The following is a 20436-nucleotide window of genomic DNA, read 5'->3' on the forward strand; positions in this document are numbered from 1 at the left end:
AGTGTCAAACAAAGCTGGCGAGCATTGTGAGCACCAAATGAACGCACCTTACAGAGTCTCTGATTTACACCGTAAAGAATTTTTGCAGTCTTAGCACCTTAGTTTATCGGTTACATCTTTAACTGTTAAGCTTGTTGTACTCTAGAGAGAAAATTAGCAGATCTTTAGGTAACACGCGTTTACATACAAGTTACTGGCTGTCTATATTTTAGTCTCCAAAGAACGAAGCTTGATTTAAAGCCAAGTTAGGTCATCTATCAAGTGTTTACAACTAAATATTGAAGGTCGAAGTTTGTGTTATAAGTCGCGATCTAAATGCACGGTGTGAATATAGTAGAGTTTCCGACCGAAACTTTTATCGAAACTGAACACGAACACTCGTTACGTGTTAATTTCGACTGAAACCATAGCTGTTCTTCATAAACATTAATTTCAATACGTGTAATTATTTATTATCGTTTCAATAATTAAATTACGATATTTACGAAGAAGAAGCACTTATATTCTTTGGCCAAAATTGACACACAACCGAAATTTCGGTTTTCGATTTCGGCCGAAATTTAATTACTGCTTCAACAAATCATGATATTTATGAAGAAAAAGTATCATGTCTATACATATGGTCTTTATAGGATTTCTATTTTTTAATTTTGGTTTCGGCTTCGGAGATAGACAGCCGAGTGTTTCGGTTCAGTTTCGGCAAAAAAAAGTCGGATTCTATAGCCAGTGCCTTTTCAGTACTGCACAATCCGGAAAGTAGAATCGCTCAAAGTATTCGTTAGATAAGCGAAGAAAGAACGTATTCATTTCACGACGAACGTTCGAATTGCATCGAGCAATCCCACCCGCCCGTTCGCGTCAAAGTGAAATCCGAACGAGCGAGTATGCAAAAGTAACGTCGCGCGACAAGCGGAACGAGAAGTGTCGCGACAACGCTTCACGCACCTCGGCGAGCGTATTTTCGATAAGCCGAAAGCGCGAATCGCGCCTTATAAGCCCGAGCGAATTAAAGAGCGAGCCCGTGAGAAACATCTCTCCGCGCATTCGCATCCCAAAGAACGGCGAATGTATTTCGATAAAGCGAAGTTCAAGCGCTTTCACGACGTGCCGACGAATTAAGAGGAGCCTCGCCGCGCCGTCGCGAGGAATTTACGCCGATAAAGCGCACGTGAGTAAAAGAAAAAGAGAAAAAGGACTCGCGATATTTTACGCGCGTGATCCGATCTGGACGGATCCTCGTCGGCGATGCTGCTCACGCGAGAGAGCCCCGGCGAATACCGGCATGTCTGGTAGCTCGTGCATCTCGTTTGTTTTCCACGAGACGCGGGACAACAGCCCGCATCTTCGGCCGGTTCCCTTCCGTTCCCAACCGTTCCGCGGCGGCCCACGCGATGAAGAGATTCATAAACGGGACGCGAGGTGATCTCGTTGCATTGTTTGTGTCCCGTTTTCACGGTAGAACGAGATCTTCCTCCCACGATCGGTGCGTGGGGTCAGCGGTGACGCTGCGGTCGTGATTACGATATAAAAACTTACGATAAGGACGTGGTCCCTTCGATACTCGGATTCGCGCGCTCTGTCTTTTATTCGACTCCAGGGTGTCGCTATCAGCAGGGTATCGTCGAAGCGAATGTCGAGTTGTCTTACCGAGATACCATCTCGTTTGTTCGACGATGCATTAACTAGCGGAATAAGCGTTTACCGCGTCGAAAACGTCAGACACGGCTCGTCAACGGAGGCGCGCGATGACGCCGACGTGGAACGCCGACGGTGTCGTTCGTTGTGACGGAGCGAAACGGCCGAAGGCAAAAATACACGATGTGTATCCCGTATCCTCGTAAAGAGACGAAAATATCTGTTCAAGACAGCGAGAGGAAAGCAGGGGCGAGATACGGCGCCCGGCGCGCACCATATACTTTACGTCCGCCATCGTTCCTCTGTCCTTTCTCGTCCCAAGAAGCGCCGCGGAAGTTTCGATAGACTCGCGAACGGTCCACGCTTATTGTTAGAGATGGAATTGAGAATATCGTAAATCGAAAATTCACGGGATATGTTCAAAACTTTTACGAGTATTATGAGAAGTAATATTATATATTTATCAATGTAATTGTCTAACGATAAAATACTATTAACACTTGGATGGGTGGTTTAAAAATTTATATAATGTCAAATTATACTTAATTTGAGTTTTAATCATTTCTATAAGTCGCCACTGCTCTTCAATATGTCGTTGATTTAATTAAAACAATCGAGTTAAACAATTTAACTCAAAAGGTATTGAATTTCTTTTACTCAAATTTCGTTTATTATCTACTAAGTGCATACGTTAATACGGATGTTGTTTACATAGAAATTAACCACGGAAATAGATTGGTATACATTTTGACACGTATGGAAATTAAAAAGGACAAAATGTTATTTATTCAAGGGATTGGATTACCATTGCTCTTTTGATATCTGACGCAGTATATATTATGTTATAAATAAACTTAAATTAATTAATTGATCGTATCCTTATGAGACACGAGAGAGTGTAATCATTTTATAAATTTATACAAATAATTTTACTTTAAGATTTAAAAACACTGTATGTGGACACGTATTATGAAATTGTTTAGAATGGATTTTGATTGGAATTATTCTGTTTTCTCTGGAGAATGCATAGAAATCTAAAGAATAATTGAATAATTCCGAATAATTTCATAATACGTGCCCTGGGGTGCTGTGGCCATTCCATTTACCTATTTACCTATTCCATTTACCTATTTACAGGTTAATAATAAAATATGCAAGCCAATTAGTAAGTGATAAAAATATTAAAAATCTGCCGTCAATGGAATTTCATGAAATAAAACAATTCCTAATCGATACATTACTCAATACATCGAAATCTTCATTTCACTTTAGCACATCCGGTTTATGTAAGCAACGAACCATGTAATAGCCGTAAGATTTAATTGCGTCGCTCTATGATTGAGAGTTCTAGCTATGCTTTTCAATATCTGTGAAAAATTGCGATACAAACGTATAGCAATTAAGTAAATTATAAGGTACCGACAGCAATGATACGTCCAACGATATTAGTAATTCAGTTTCTTATTTTTTACGTTCTTTTCTTGTAGAGTCACCAAACAATCTTTATACATTTTTCACTTACCGTAGACGTGAAAACTGTAGGGCAAGAAGGAATTTTCGTTTCAACGAAATTTCATTTTTTAAAATTTCGTGTTTACCGATCGTGTTTTTATATGCAGACAAGTCCAGATGAACGCATCGGTCACGCAGTGTCGATTTTCACTGTAATCCGGTATACATGACATGTTGTGTATATCTGACACGTTCACCAGAAACGTGCGCCACTTATCCGATCTGTCACATAATTCGAGTTGGCTTTATGACGTTACAACGTCGCGTTCGTCATAAAACCGCGAATCCTCGTAAAGCCGCATCTCCTTCGTCGTGAATTAGACTCGCGTGGCGCGATTTTCTCCGGCGAGTGTCTCCTTTTTATTTTTCTTTTATTTCCCTTCGTCTTTTCTTCGTTTCTTTAGATTTTCATTCTCTACACCGATTCACACCGACATCACCATTCGTTTAGCTGCGCGCACGCTTACAGCGACCGCGACGAAGCCGACGCGATTCGCTCTTCGGCCTCCTACTGCGAGCTTCAAGATCGTGGCACGAATAAAGAAAGCGGATGAACAAAGGACGTGGCGAGAGACCCGATAATCGGTGCATCTCTTCGTGAGAACCGCGAAATTGGTACCGCTGGATTAAGTTCCTCTTTCATTCTATAATCCTTCAAAATTTTTCGTAAGCATTTAAACAAAACTCAAATGCATAACTTAACACATATTTAGTCTTGAGAGATTTATATTTGTTATTTAATTTATATTTACCAAACAAATCACACACAGGCTTGGAAAGATCGTATGGATGCAAAGAAAGAACGTTTTTGCTGAAGTATTTAAAAATTTAGTTATAGACAAAAATCTGAAAATAATTTTATTGGGCCATCAAAATAATTAGGTAAAACTGCTGAAGCATAACAAGTAATGTTACAAAATATTTCGACATTTTAACATCTTGAATCCTACATAATCATTCTGATGATTCAACGAAATTTGTATACTTTATTATATATCACTGTATATCTTTAGATATCTTTTTAAATTGTTTCAACTTTATTAATTATTTTATTTAGATATATATATATTTATAATTTTACCTTCCTGAAATACTTTTTCAATCTTTTCAAGAAAATCATACACGCATATTCAAAAGATTAATTTTTATTTGTTTTATTATGCGTATGACTAGTGCAATAATAATAAATGAATAATAATAAATTAATCTTGTTATTGTACTCGAATTTACGAACATGAAACTATTTACACTCTGCTTTATTACACGTAGACAAATTTAGGCAATTCCGTAAACGGATCAAGCGTAATTCTGCGCGAACAATAATCGGTACAATTATATAGATTAATATTCTATGCGCGATTACACGCAAAATTTCGCGTATATATCCCAATGAAATTGTCAACCGACCAGGATTTATTACTGGCTCGCGCTCTACTCCCTCCTTATCGATACGATATTGTGGATGATCGAGAGGGTGGCAACTGTTGCAATTAAATGCTTAATTGGACCGACATACTGGAACTCCAGTGATTGCCGTCCCGGTACACCTGCTACGGTTGCTGGCTGATTTAATGCTGTGGAAGAATCAACGTTAAGTTTTACAACACTCTTAATGCACCTGTTTTCTCTCTCTCTCTCTCTCTCTCTCTCTCTCTCTCTCTCTCTCTCTCTCCATCGTCTCCATTAGAATATTCATGTTGTCCGAGACGTTCGAGATTAAGCGACCAACTTTTTGCATAATTGTCACTTTAATTGCGCATTATTAATTGACTACCGGAGTCAGTGAAGTGCGACGTCAATTAACCGCGATATCCGTGATATCGACATCGAGAAGAGAGAGCGCATTAAATTAAAATCATAGATACATTATTGTGTGTAACAAGTACGAGTATACGTTGCGAACGATTTTGTTACTTGTGTTTCGTATTCGATCTGAAAGTATTCGTGAAAGTATTCCCCGTGTCCTTTAGGAAGTGTTCGAGATCGAGAATAATGGTGTAGCCTCTATTAGCCTTTCGACGAGGCACCGCAATTCCACGGTGAAAATGAAGCGCTGAAAGGACGGAAACCGCGGCTTTGTTCGGTCCGCGTCGAAGCGTCTAATTATTGCTTCGCTCGCCGCGCCACTCCGTTTCCACGTCCGAGAATGCCTAGCCTCGACGAGAGAGTCGGAGGAGGTAATCTCGTTGCGTGCAATCGCGTGTCGTGTTCGCGGAACGTGAAAACGTGCGAAGAGGGTTTAATTAACTCGATTAAGACGTTAAGCGGCTATTCCACCGGTAACGTGATTCTCCACCGCGAGATCTTTTCGCTTCTGATTCGATACTTGAAGCGTCGCATGCTTTCCGATCAACGCCGTTTCTCTCATCGAAAAGCAGCTTGTTAACGCTTCTCTCGCGTCAACTTGCACAACGCACTACTCGCTCTGATCGTCGTTTACATAAATGTAAATAAAATCATTGATTACGCTGTTTTCATTAAGCGCAATCGTGTTACGTAAAATGTAAGTTCATTTGCGTCGGTGTGCTTCATATTCTTGCACGTGCAAATTATAGGTGATTACCCATAAATCACAATGTCTTTTCACTCGCACAGAACAGCTGGGAGATTATGAGTGAACTAATTATTAACAAAGTCTAATCGAAATTGTGCGAACCAATATTACAAGCCTCCTGCTTCTTACGAAAGGATCACGTGTAATGGCATGCAAATTCCTAAACCTTAATTCTAATCGTTGGCATTGTGCGTCGAGTTGAAAACTTGTGTGCACTCGGTGGCTATATCGTATATCTTGATCCATATCTACTGATCTTTGTATTCTATTTAAATAGGAAGGAAAAATTACGATCGCAAAGAATAACCCCGAGTAGCAAACACAAGCAACTCCAGGTTATGTGAGACAAGATGCACAGATTAATTCCTTTACAATGAATATGCATGGATAGAACAATTTTGCTAAAGTCTTAAAAAATTTCACTAAATACAGATCTGAAAATAACTTTGTAGGGCTATCAAAATAATTACGTAGGATACTAAAGCAATGCTGCGAAAAGTTTTGATATTCTAGCGGCCAGCGTGCATCCTACATAATTATTTCGATCATTTACATTGAGAAAAAAATATGATAAATTTTAATAAATAATTGTTTAAATAGTATTAATATAACATTTGTTTATAAAATAAAATTTGCTATGTAAAAATATATAATAATTAAGTCAAATTAATGTTTATAATATTTAGTTAATATTCAATTGGCACAATTCGAATATTTCTTAAAGTCTAGTACATTTTTCTCTCAGTGTAACAAAACTACTTCCAAATCTATATATAGCTAAATTTTCGCTATAACGTTTATGATGTTTAATCCTCTAATAGCAAGATGGATTTTTTTAGATATCCAGAATAAGCCTGGACCTAATTAACCCGATACTTCGTTTCTAATCTAACCAATGTACAAAATGTGTAAAAGATGTTAAATAATGCGTGCTTACTATCGATGCCCGTTTCTATCAATTTGACATTTTCTACATTGATAGAAATGGATATTGGAGAGTTAAAGTATCACTGGCATTTATCTGAATGGTTCTTCAAGATTTTCCTAACGTTCAAACGGTTGCTGGAATTCGACATCAAGTTTATGCTAATACTTTCAATATAATTCCTTGATACTATTCGCTTTTGACACTCGGAGCATCATCTCACGTACGGCTCTCTGAATTTCAAATGAATAAGAAGAAGAACTCACGAGTGATGTGGCGGTGGATGGAAAGCTACGGCCGCGGCGGCCGCGGCCGCCGCCGCGTGATGCTCCCAAGCCGCGGCCGCTGGATGCGCCGGATGTGGCGGCGGTGGTGGCCCGTGATGCGGATGAAACGGCGGCGGAGGTGCCGAATGGGGGTGCGGATGGAAGGCCGCATGGAAGGCCGAGTGCGAGTGATGCGGCGGTGGCGGCGGCTGCAGCAACGAGAATGCCTCCTGATGATAAGCAACCTCCTTTTCCGGCATCTTGCCGGCGGCCGCCGTCGCTGCGGCGGCTGCTGCTGCTGTTGCTGCTGCCAAAGCCAGCTGTCGCGCCAGAAAATCGCCACCCGTTCCTTCCAGGATCAAGGCAGGTTGGTTAGCGTCCTGGCACCCTGCTTGCGGCACCGATAATACAAACGATGAGCGACAATGGCGGACATAGTCCGTTCTCAGAGAGACCGGTCCGCTTGTCTTTAAAAAAGGGTGATGAATTTGTCACCGCAATTGCTCCTCGTTTGTCCTCGATCGAGATGATCGACTGTGTCTCATGAGTCGCACTTTCTTCACGTTTACAACCTCATTGATAGGGTTTGAATAATGAAAACGCCGTCGTGTCAATAGGCCTGTCGGCACTTCCAAAGAAATCAATCCTATTAAGTTTTCAATGATGTTTCCAACGTTTCTCAAAAACGACCGTATCCCGATATCCTTCTCGATCCTTGAAACGGTTTCCTAGGATCGCTCTCGATTCCGTCTTCGACAGATTTGGTTATGGACAGTTGTTGCCGACGGATTCAAATTATCCAACAGCAAAGACGCGAGACTCCTTTCACTAGTCGCCGAATACGGTGACTCACTGTTCGTTAATCCACGCGGGCCAGTTTCGATCGGTCACTGATTTGATCGAGCGATAACGGGTACCAGGTCACAACGCATATATTATTGTCACACGAACGATCCCGTCGTTCAAACAATACAGATTCATAAAGCGGCGTCAATCACCATCGTCACAATTAATGCGCGACGACTCCCACTGATCGCGCAAGTCGGGAGCACGTTCACCACGATTAAACCGCTTCTGACGGCCGTGTCAGAACGGCCGACGTCCTCACGATCGCATTCCTAAATCACTACCCTCAATGAACGAACGTTGGAGCACCGCGGTCTGATCACTGTCTGCCCAGCAACGAATAACACGCGCGACATTTGATTTTATCCCCTCGATTGGGAGCACTTTGACATTAGGTTTCGCACTGTCCTGTGCCCCCGGAATGCAAACGGTTATCGGCCTTCATTTCAGATGCATGACAGACCGTATCTCCGAGGACGCGAGGGTGACGAGCTGTCTGCTTTGGGAAAGGCACGAATCGAAACGTGCATACGGGCTCTGTCACGGTGCTTGTGCTTTGGCGGGTATGGCGGTACTGAAACTCCTCCACTACCACCACCACCAACACGGTCATCAAGAGGGAGCATGGTCAAGAAGGAGAGAGGTCGGGCGTGTGGCAGTGGCTGTAGTGTGTTCTTGGGTAGGCGTGCGACAGAGAAGCTGCGAAGATTCAGAGAGGAAAATTCGATGTAAGTAAAGGGTGGGGAAAAGAGAATGAGAGGAAAAGAGAAAGAGCGAGTGAGCGAGAAAGTTACGAGAAAGAGGTACGACTTTGTGGGACGATGCGAGATAGAAAGAGAGGCGGATCAGTTCGGGAATGGTGGGAAGAAATCGTAAGGAGAGAGGGAGCTTATAGGATAAAAGTTAAAGGGAGACGACCGACGCGACGATGGTGGAACGAGGAGAGAGAACGCGTGTCAGCTCGACAACTCAACTAGCACCAGCCGTCCCTGACTCCCACCCTCAGCCCTTTCCGTTCTTTCGTCTCGTTCCCGCGGCTACGAAGGGAAACGCGTGGGTGTATTAGAGAAAGACGAGTCATTCTCTCTCTCTCTCTCTCTCTCTCTCTCTCTCTCTCTCTGCTCTCTTCTTTTTTCTCAAATGTCCTTTTATTGTTAGATGAAAGTGGACATCGAGAACTATCGTGAAATCGCACTTTGGCTCTTATTTAGGTTATTCCCAGATGGTATATATATATATACCATATTGTAAGCATTTGGTAGAAATAAACTATATTACGTTGACTTCGAAACTTTGAAAAAGAAATCAGTTCTAATTTGTTTAATCGTGTCCGTTTGATTAAAATTCAGTTCTATGTCTTATAGATTAATATTTTTATTCGAGTTACTTTAACCACATGTTTGATTCTATTTATTTATTTATTAATCTACCGCAATTAATACTCAATCTTCTTGGCGAAAATTATTTTACAACTATAAGTTAAATTTGCACAAATAATTATCACATCCGTGATTTGTTACTACACAGTATGTATATTAAAATACAATTTTCAATTGAAAATGTTTATTTCAACTTGAAAAATTTATCAGAACACTATCGGTGATACGTGTGCAAAACATATGCGTCTGACGCAACTTACCAAAGTGTTCAGCTTCCGGTGACTCCGCCTGAATTTTCACCATATGCCTGGTATCGAGTGTTTTCTTCTTAGCCGGCCTTGTTTTAGAACGGCCGCGCGGATTTCTCAAAATCATAAGGAGGCCGGAAAAAAATTTGGTCACCCGACAACGAGAAGTTCTATAAACCTCGTCCGCCTATTTTGCCTTTCTTCACATTTTCGTCCCTTCGGTTTTGTGTTCCCGCGCAGCACGTGTGAAACAACCGAGAATCTTATGCGAGGGTGCGGCTCGCATCTCATCAGTTCTTATAACAACCCATTTTTTTCCCCGAGATTGATGAGCATACGTCTTGAAAAACCATTTACTACCCTATCTATCTTTATTATGGCGTCAAAAAAGCTTTTTTATACTTATTGTTAGAAGTAGTGCGTAAAGTTTTGACCATCGTGTCTTCTTCTTTGAACATTCAAATTTAACAAGTTTATTCTAATAATACTAATTAAACTCTCTAATATCCAATTCTCATGACACGATGTTATTGAATATTTATAAAGAATATTTATAAAGAAACCAATTATGTGCACAAATAAAAACACTGGACTATAAAATAATTAACGAACATGATGGAGATATTTAATAATGGTGATTATTCGCGAAACATGAAAACAAAGATGGCATTTTCATACCAACCTTGAATGAGATTCCATTACGACACTACGTCTCGATAATCACCGGTGCAAGAGGGATGAAATACATTAGAGAGTCATTAACTAGCCGTCGACTCATGGTTGTCCTCTTCAACCTACTCGTCGTTTGTCTCCCCTCGACACGTCCGTGTAATTCTCCGGCGTGGATCCTCCTCATCAGCCTCGAGCCGCGTTATGTTCGCGTTTGCCGACAAACACCCGTAACTACTCATTATTTTGTTGACTTTGCTGGTCCGCCGTCGTCCTCTCGGCAGCAAAGAGGAGGCGAGATTCCGTTCCGCGAGATCTAATTATCGTCAAACGACCGGCCAATCTACAGTAGGCTTTTAGGTATCGGCTCGGGCTTGCTTGTTCTTGCGAATCAGCGCCACCTTAATCATCCTACTCTCCAACATTGTTGATGGTCCACCGTTCCCTTTATAACAGGCCGAGCGCATAATATTCATCATTTTCTCTGTGGGCTTCATAAATTAATTATTAGAATGATATTTACTTCCGAATATTTACCTTTAAAAATTAGCGGAAACGATTAAATATCTGTTATGAGCCTCGTTTATTTATCTTGGAAGAAATTATAAAATTAGGAAATATTAATGATTATGTCGAGCGGTTAAAACGTTTATCCTTCACAAACGTATACTTACCTTAGAATATCGCGCGACAAGCGTGACTTCCTGTCTCCTCCCTTGCCGTGTCCGATCGATATGTTTTGTCGACTTTTTGAATCGCCGTGGCCGACGTCGCCGGCTATTTAGATGGTAGTGAAGTGAACGGACAAGAAATAGAATTGTCAAGCGAGAGCGCTTTGTACGGCCGGCCCGGAGTGAATGGACCGTGCGGTCGTTAAAATCGACAGAGTGCCGATATGCGAGTGCGGCTACGTCCAATCGATCCGTCTTACAGGACTGCTCCTGAGAGAACATGGCAAAAAGCAGTTACCTCGCTTCATGGTAGTCGTGTTATCCAGTGTAAACAAAAAGGGACGCGTGTTACATGCACTATGCGAGTACAGTCGAACTGGCAACAACGCCACGCTCGTTATGACCAGTGCATAAGAGAATCTTCTTCCGTTTCTTCCTACCTCGGATCTCCTTTCGTATAAAGGAGAACTTCCAGCTCTTTATCTTGCTTTTCATCTTTTTCCATGTCTTGAGTATTACCAACAGCATTACCAGTATTCTTCCATAATACTTGTACTGTTAAAAAATTGTTTGCAAAAGATGGAGATTCTGTGAGTGAGATCGGAATGATCAATGACTGGTGCAACGTACATCGAAAATTTTCGGGTTAAAAATACTACGACATGGAATAACGAAATAAAGTAATAGTATCTCGTGGCATCTCAGTCTCGTTATTCGCATCTCTATTCGCTTGGAAGGAGTCTTAGCAGTAAAATGTTGGGTGATTGTAGAAAGGGAAGACTGGAACCCTTTAGAGAGAAAGCCCCCACGTGGTAGTGGGAGAGTGGGCCGAGCCAATGATGGGACTGCTTATGGGGGACCTCACCGGGTACCTGTTGGTCAGGTGTACCCCACTCTTGCTGCATCTTTTCTCTCATTCTCTCTCTCTCTCTCTCTCTCTCTCTCTCTCTCTCTCTTTCGTCGACATTTCCAATCCTCTCCTTTCTCTTGCTGTCTTATCATTCCGTCTCGCTTATTCCAACCGTAACTTTGTAAAGATTATTTTCCATAATCATTATGAACCTTTCGACACTACCTTTCTGAAGAATTTTCTTTTCAAATCGAAAATTTGACACATTTGTCTTTCGACGGAAATAATTCATATCTTTAAATATATATCCAACATCTCTTTCTGTTTCTATTTACACGAATATTATCGACATTTATTTAAGTGTAATTTAACTATCATAATCATTGTGTACCAAAATATAATGACATATCAAGATGTTAAATGATAAAAGACCGAGAAATGTCGACTACATCGTGTTCGTTCGATTAAACAAAGGTTGTTCGGAAGTTGCTATCTGCTAGAGTCGCAAATAAGGGAAATGGAATGCGTTCCCTGTAAACCACGCGTGCCTTCGGCCTGACTTAACGACAGAAGGCGAAAGCGAGGTAAAGAAGTGGCGGCTTTTACGCGGGAAACGTAACACGAGCGGCCAGGAGGCTGCGATTCGTGACTTCTCAGAAAGCCGATGGAGCCCGTTGCCTCGCAGGTCCGTTTCCAAGCCCCCCGTGGTTCTAGCTCATTAACCAGCACCCACCCTCCATCCCCTCCTACCTCATCATCCTCTTCTGCACGTCGTTGGCGTGACGGCTGATCTCACGAACGGCGTGCGTGCGATGTGTACGTGTGTGTCCGTACGCACTCATCAGGTAAGAAAGAAGCCGCCTGTGCCGACACGCGGGGCGCTAGGCGTTGGGTCAGTTAGTTATCGGGGACGAGGGACGGTTATATAGATAGAAGAAGACAGAGATATTTCGTAGCGAGCATGTGGTGAGATGTTCCGAGTGGAAGAAAGACGGCCAGAGAAACTGACTCGTAGGTGGGGGGTCGCGGGGGAGGGGGAGGGGGGAGGCTTTCTCATTCCTTCGACGCCCCGAGCCAACGAGCGATCCTCTCGTCGCTTCAAACCGGTGTGCGTCCGTCTGACGAGATAATTTGTTCCTCGTTTCCTGGGATTCCATAAGCTGGAGGATTCGATACACAACGGAGGCAGAGCGCGGTGGCGGCACGACGCGGCGGTGGGGCCCGAAAAGGGTCCCCACGAAACGAGCCGTCGATGTACGTTCGCGGTCGGTCGCAATGCGGCGGCGCCTCTTTATTATTACAGGGCCTCGCCGACACTTGGGCGTGGGAAAACGACAGGCGCGTTCCCCTGCCACTTTCAACCACTGTCGAGAGCGGTTCGAATCGAGATATTCAGTTGTCGAACCAAGTAACTATGTGCTGAACATGACGTTCTGCACGCGCTACAGATGACTCGGGGATTCAATGATGATTGAAGTCCATTACCTTCAATGGCGTTTAGGGCGAAGCTTTTTTATGGCCTATCTTACGCAAAATCTGAATGTTCTAAAAAAAATGTCATTGTGTGAAAGAAAATTTATAATTTTATTAGTTCGATTAATTCTTCTACAAACAAACAAATATTCTTAGATGACTACGAGTAAAATAGAGGAGGATCAAGAATGGGTGATGAAGAAAGCGAGTGGCTAACCCCGAGAGGATCAAAGAAGAGGTGGCGTAAGGCAGATTGGTCTGTTCGCCACCCGGGGGCGCCCCAAGGTGGCCGATGCTCGCACGCCGAGTCCAAGAAGAAGATGAAGCGAATAGACCCTCGTTAGAGGAACGAAGAGATGAAGAGAGCCACAGAGTCTGGGAGAAACATGGTGGCCTCGCCTCACGCGAAGACCTCCCGAAGACGGAGTCCGAGAGCCGCGCTTACTCTTCTCGACAAGACTGCCGACATCTTTGATAAAACTCGCGCACGGTGCTACATAAAAATTTAGCGAGCACAATTGTGATTTTTCTTAGGATAGAAAACATTAATTTATTTTCAATATCTAATTACGTTTAGTCCGTCTATAAATTTTAATTTTTAATTGTAATCATTTCCCTATTTATGTTTCGCGATTTACAAATTGCGGGCTGAGGAGAATGTATTATAGAAATGTACAAAGATACAGAAAGAGTTCTCAATTATAACTTGAATAGGAAAACGTCAAAATTCGATACACGAAAAATTACTGGATGCATTTTGATCGATACGGATTATCCCTTCTTAAGGATTGAAAAATGCACCTGTCTTTTATTTATGTATCCTTTCTGTGGTCGCTCGTATCGGCATCTTTGTAGAGATACCGATGCCTCTGGCGTCATCGAGGTCCTATTTACGTCTTCCTTCAGTCCTCTCTAACCGCAAGCCTAATCTCATCTTTATTTCACCTTCACCTGCTGATGTCTTTTTCTTATGTTAACTCGCTTCCAAGGCGACACTCGCGATATAGCTATAATTTCGATGTTTCTTCTGTGGTCCTAAAATTACTATGAATCACATCCTACACCACATCTTACAGGCAAAGGTTATAATTAATTATACACCGCCCGATTAATATTTTTATTTGTCATTGGTACTTCTCGCCTACCTTTAATTCTTCTGCTTAAATCTGAAGATTCTATAAAGTAAATCACCCCGTGCTAAGGGAAAAGAAGCGACAGATTATGCAATTATCCACTTCTCGCAAGCGTGACTTGTCCTTGGTTGATCACTAGCGTCGCATAAATATCAGGTATTACGAGGTTGTCACGCGTCGAAATTCGAACCGACGCATTTTGCCGCTTCAGGCTGTTCCTCGCGGATGGGAGGGGAAAGATAGAAGGGGGAGGGCAGCGTGGAAGAGACCTTAATCTCATGGTGGACGGCGTAGGGCCCTTCAGCTGGGCCCCCACCGCGTGCGTATGTCCTCTAATCATGGCTGGGAAGGCCGCCGCGGCTTGGGATAGAGACGTTCCACAGCCTAATTGCTATATATATGCCAAAAGGGGTTGGGGGGAGGGCCCGGTCGGTCTCGGTCGGTTATGCTGGGACTCACGGTGTTATTAAACCCTCGGGGCCCCTCGCTCCACCTCCGTCACGGGGAAACGTTCGGTGGGGCCGTCAGTGGACTCCGAATATCCAGCATGCTCGAAAAACTCAACGCTCCGTGAATCGAAGTAGCCGCGCGAGCAGAGAAGTTCGCTTTGAGTTAACGCCGAATAATTACTGCATCGTGATTTACAAAATCGAACGATTACGGGGCAACTTACTTCCGTAATCGGAACGCCAGCAGTCTGACTTTGCGAATTCTCATGATACAAGTATAATCCGAAATTCTTAACATATCATCTAAATTTTTAATGAGGTTAAAATGAGAAAGTTATAACTACAATACATAGAATAACAATAACCGATTCAAAGCTAATACGTACGTAGACACATCGATTTGAATATATTGTTTTCAATGTGTTTTCATGTATTTATTTTTATTCGTTAATCCTATTATTTTACACCAATATTACAAGAAGTTATGTGACATGTGTCTATATATAGGATCGAATCTTTTCCTACTACCGCGACGGATGCTGGTTAAGGTTAAATAACTCGAAAGCCATAACAATTTTTTCCAGTAAACTAAGATAACTAATGACCTCTAGTATATAGCACCGTCTCCTCATTCCTCTTTTCTCTCTCCTTCCCTGGCAGGTACTACGCGTGAGTGTAACAGGTTTTGAGTTGGACTCTTGGCTCGTATCCGAAGAAGTGTCGCGCGTCGGGGAAAGTCGGTAATAAACTTATAATGGGTCTGCCCTCCAGATTTACAGCCCCATTTACCAGGTTTCTCTCGTCTTTCTCATTGGCTCGACCCGCGTTCTTGACTCTTGTTCCACGTTCGTTTCTTTTTTTCTTTTCCCGAATGTAGAAACGCCGGCCATGTCGGGAGGAGGAAAGAAGCCGAAGAGAAAAGAGCCGCGCCGAAAAGTCGACGGGGGGGCGTCGACCCGCGTGCTCCATTTTCATATCCCATGCGCGGCTTGATACAAAAAGCGATGAATTACGATTTACGGCGGTACCGTAAGCTTTCCAGGATACTCTTTGGATTCTACCAAAGTTCAAGTCGCAGAGAAGACGTTGGTGGCTCGGCCTATCTGCTCGACCGATCTGCACAGTGGAAGTTGAGATATGTTCGCGCACGCGTATATGTATATATATATATATATATATGAGAAAGAGAGAGAAGTCTCTACCTTTTTCCTGCATCCAGTGGTGCGCTGCGTCTCTGTGAGAGAAAAAGAGAGTAACGGGGCGTCAGCGAAGGGCGCCCGAAATGGACGGGAAACGGCCGAGAGAGCGAGAACTTACCACCGAGGTGTCGAGAGTTAGTAGCTTGCTCCCAAGTGAGATTCCGAGATAAGATCATTTACGAATTAGCGAGAAGCCAAAGTCTTGGAGAAGCCTCGTCGAAATTCACGCTTCATTTAAATCCGCACGCATCGCAAAATTTTAAATGACAAACGAAAGATGAAGAATGTATTCGCTCTCGCTTTCCAAGTGGTTAAATAAGCAAATTTAAACGACTTTGCTTATTTTCTTAAAAACCGAAGATTCTTTTTTTTTCTTTTTTTTTCTATTATCGCACAACGATTAATCGCGAAAGAGAGCTCCATGCGAAACGCAGAATCTCTGGTTTCTCGAGAAGACGGAGAACGTGAAGGAGAACCCGCTGGCGCATCGACGGTAAAAGCGAGAGCAGCCATCGTAGTCAATTTCTTGTTGGCTTCATGGCGAATCAGAGAGGCTGCGGAGAGAGCCCGAGCCTGATCGGGCCGCCTCATTGTTTTTCCATGGTGAGGCCCCGCTAGCGGGCTTTATGAGCGCTGAACGGGCGTCCCATGACGCTCAGGAGCGTAAGAAGCCGCCGTAGGGGACTTTCGCAAGTCACCCCGAGGAGGCCTTTGTTCCTTGTTTGCTCTATCTGCCGTTGCTTCTTGTAAGGGTTACAACGATGACTATGACGACAACAACGACGCCGACGACGACAACGAAGACGATGACGATCGAGAGGACGAGAAAAACCAAAATTGATTCTTCTTTGCTTCTCGCCTTTGCCGCTACCTGCTGCCTTCATTCTACCTATCGTCGTCGACACGATCATTACGTGCGCGAGGCGGACCGCTAATCCACCGGAAAGTTGGGCAACCCGGGCACAGCCTCGCCGATGAAGATGAATTATGACGTTGGGGGTCCGCGGTTGATTCCCTATTGGCGGCGCTCTCATCCCTCATTTCGCCGACTTCTCCACGCTCTCTCGTCCTTCCTTGTCCTGCTTGCGAATTCGATATCGTAATTATTACCCACACGTTGTAGTAGCAAAAGGATCTTCACGCTACTTGCCGTCGCGCTTTATGGCCGACTCATCTCATTATCTGTAGCATGCGAACATAACAAACGCTTTTTGACTGTCGATCGTCGAAGATTTGTGCATCTGTCTGATATTCGTAAATCGAACGAAGGTAAATCAATAAATCCTGCTCTCGAATTGTGTACGAATCTGTCGCTTCTTAGAAATTGCAATTGTACGTTAATTGCATATGCGCAAAATAGTGGAGTTGTTTAACAAGAATGGGGAACTTGTAGAAAGCCAAGAATAGGAACTGTCGGTCTCACACGCACACACACACACACGCACGTACGCACGTACACATACATGTATATAATGAAAACGGATTGTATATTGGAGAGAGAGGCTGAGGGAGAAACACGATTTTTCATTTTCGAATGGACGACGGCTGTGCGCCAGAGTCCTGCCGAGAGCCGGTAATCATCTTGTTCTCAACACCCTGCGAATAATATAAAAGGATCGAACTCGCGCTAATTAGATTGCCATCCGCTTATACACGATACGTCGTTATACGCGGTTATACCGGGCACGTGAAGGGAAGTGTTCCGATGCCACTGTAACGAATGGGCCGGGTTGTAAGGCGGACGAGTCAATGTTCCGAGGAAATTATCACTGTTCGAAAATTCGAAGCGGTTTTGGACCGCTGTCGTAACGATCCGGGCGTGAAAATCGAGGGAAACGAATGGATCGTACGGATTCTGTCACGCCTACGGGCCCTACGATTTCCCGGCTAATCAGCCTTACCAGACACTCCGCTCTGCGCGCGTCTTTGCGCGTGACACGTTTCATAAGTTGAAAGAAGAAACAAGAAAGAAAAAGTGAGTAGCAAGTAAATAGTAGGCCGACCAGGAAATTCGACGTACACAAAATTCATGAGGTGTTAGGCGCTCCGTGACCGTGGAAAATCGGATTTCGTCGGTCTTTAATGATTCCATCGATGACATCTTTGACAAAGGACACTTGTCACATATCCCATCACAAGGAAGATTAACCTTTCCGATTGAAGAAAAGTTTATGCTATTCAAATATTTTATAGCAATTCAGGATTACTACACGATTCGTACTTCTAAATTTCTCATGCTTCGTTATGCTATATTATCTCATGCCATGCTGAATTAAGACCGAGAACTATTTTACGAATTTAATTTACAACAAAACTCTTTATGGGAACAACATTTTTTTTCATTGTTAGCGAGCATTTTATTGTAGCCTTTAAGATTATATGGGCTGTAAATTCGTTCCCACTATTTGTAATTTATCGCGGTTGCATTCTACCGATTTTTATCTCGGCACAATTTATGACATTTGTGACCACGCGATAGATTTGTCGTGTTCGGTCTCGCGATGGAGGCTCGGGTATTTCCTGTTTCGATTGGTCGACCGACCGAAGGACCATGTACAGGCTTCTCGGAAATCGGTCGCACCGCCAAAAGATGTTCGATCGGTTAGGCGATCGTCGACTACGGAATCTCACCACGAATTTAATTAGGTGTGGGACAAAGTTTCTCCTACACGGCTTTACGGCTGAAGCGTTAAAATATATTGACATGCTAATCGTTCGGATCCTCGAGATTGTTTTGCGACTTTTCAAACGTTACGATGTGAAAAGTCCCATTTTACGCTTCATTATGAATCTATTCCTGTTTATACAGAATATATACTCTCTCGAAATCTAGCAATAGTAATATATATATATAACAGTACAATAATAAATTATTCTATAAGATCAACAATATTGAAATATTTAAACAGTTATAAGTGAACTTTAGACCGATAAGAATAAATTAAATAAAAAGGAAGAATCTTAGGATTGATTAAAGAGTAGTTTATAGAGCCGAAAAACAAATATTTGCAAATTTACATGTGAACATTGTCAAATACCAAGATTTGTTTTTATCAAAAATAGAATTTTTTCTCTTATTTGAAATATTTAACTTGCACAAAGGCAAAACTCATTTTAAATAATTCTATGCTTATATTCTTATATTCTTAAATTATCTGTTTTTAATTATTAGATGCGGTAGTAAAAAACAAAAGTGATATTACTTTATATTACTGTAATTGCGTTCAACATTTCAGAAATTTCCGAAAAAGTCGGACGAAGTTGACGAATCGTAGGGGATACTGATTAGATGTAATATCTACAACGGAAGCGATGAATTGCGTGCCAGGGCGGATCTGTCGGCTTTACTGGTGGAAGAGAAGCTGCCATTTCGAGCCTGACTTGCGACGTCTCACGGCAGGGGAAGAGCTAAACGTCGTATGAAAAAAAGACCGAAAGGCAGGTAAATCCCGGCAAATGACAGGATCCATCCGGCTAATGTCCCGTCTTTGTGTCATTCATCGCTCGAACTCCACTGTGAACATTCGCAAATTGTACGAATTTCTTTTAGAAATTTTCCATTATGAAACTTGGGAAATTTGCAGAATAAAATTTTATCAATCTTGTTTGTTGCAAAATCCTTACAGATATTGCATATATATATATATATATATATATATATATATATATATAGAGAGAGAGAGAGAGAGAGAGGCAGAGAGAGAAACAGAGTTATCAATTGCACTCTTTTGAGAGTATATAATATATTTTCCTTGAGATAGTAGAACCTCTGCTTATTGATTAAAGTTTTCGTCATCATCATGATCAGTCATTATTATTAGTCATTTATTTAAAGCATTTTGTGTAGAATTTTGACCTTGTCATGGCCATAATCTCTTCGAAACGTTTTTCAAGATTTTAAGGAAAGAAGTAACTCTGTGTTATACGGTCCTTATTATCTGGAAAAATCTCCAGAATGCGCAACTTCCCTCGCACCACACCACCTCCAATTCACGCTGCTGATTCTCAAATGTTCAGCTTCTCTTCAGCGGGTCGTAACAAGCCGCACTTCTCTGTATATCCCGGAGCGGCGAAATGGGCCTAATGAAGACATCTCGGTAACTCGGCAGAAAGAGGGAAGGCCTCTCCGGTCTATCCCAAGGTCCCAAATCACCTGCACAATGGCCGACTTCGCATCCATTGTCGGGACAGGGCCGCGACTGGATCGGCTCTGCCTATAATGGCAGGCAGCATTGGTACCCAGCATTGTGCCGCTTCCTGAAAAGAGGATAGAATCCGTTGTGATCTATGGGTTACAGGATCTCGTGCTATCAAGCGGACCCTAAAGAGCGGCTCCCAATACAGAAAGACTGTCTCGGCCGTCATCTTCACCCTCACTGAAACTACCCGTCCGGCCGTCAATACCAATCGTTCGTGGAACCAATCGCGTGAAAAGGATTTCACAGAAAATTCGAATACGAAGAACGTTGTCGGTTTACGGCTATTCGGACCGTTTAATGCAAACATACCGCAATGAGTAGTAGTCTGTCTTTTTCAAATACTTTTACTTTAAAAAAAAAATCATGCGTAACTTAGATGTAAATAGATCTTACGGATGCATTTCGATATATGATTATTGTTTAATCGT

At 42.6% G+C, this 20436-nt stretch overlaps 2 protein-coding genes across 2 annotated transcripts in view; one reads left to right on the forward strand and one right to left on the reverse strand.

Annotated features, from left to right (window-relative positions):
• Positions 1–7668, reverse strand: part of LOC108756942 (transcriptional activator cubitus interruptus) — a 96536-nt gene extending 88868 nt beyond the window's left edge. The window contains exon 1 of the mRNA XM_018501148.1: positions 6893–7668. Coding sequence (XP_018356650.1) covers positions 6893–7152 — 260 coding nt within the window. The 5' untranslated portion in view covers positions 7153–7668. The remainder of the gene's footprint in view (positions 1–6892) is intronic.
• Positions 7669–7959: 291 nt separating this feature from the next.
• On the forward strand, positions 7960–19245 carry LOC108756743. Its single transcript, XM_018500768.1, has 2 exons — positions 7960–8466; positions 19046–19245. The coding sequence occupies exons 1-2, from the start codon at positions 8189–8191 to the stop codon at positions 19092–19094; spliced, it is 327 nt and encodes a 108-aa protein (XP_018356270.1). The 5' UTR covers positions 7960–8188; the 3' UTR covers positions 19095–19245.
• Positions 19246–20436: the final 1191 nt, after the last annotated feature.

Source organism: Trachymyrmex septentrionalis, unplaced genomic scaffold (genome assembly GCF_001594115.1).
Source record: "Trachymyrmex septentrionalis isolate Tsep2-gDNA-1 unplaced genomic scaffold, Tsep1.0 scaffold13, whole genome shotgun sequence".
Taxonomy (NCBI): Eukaryota; Metazoa; Arthropoda; class Insecta; order Hymenoptera; family Formicidae; genus Trachymyrmex; species Trachymyrmex septentrionalis.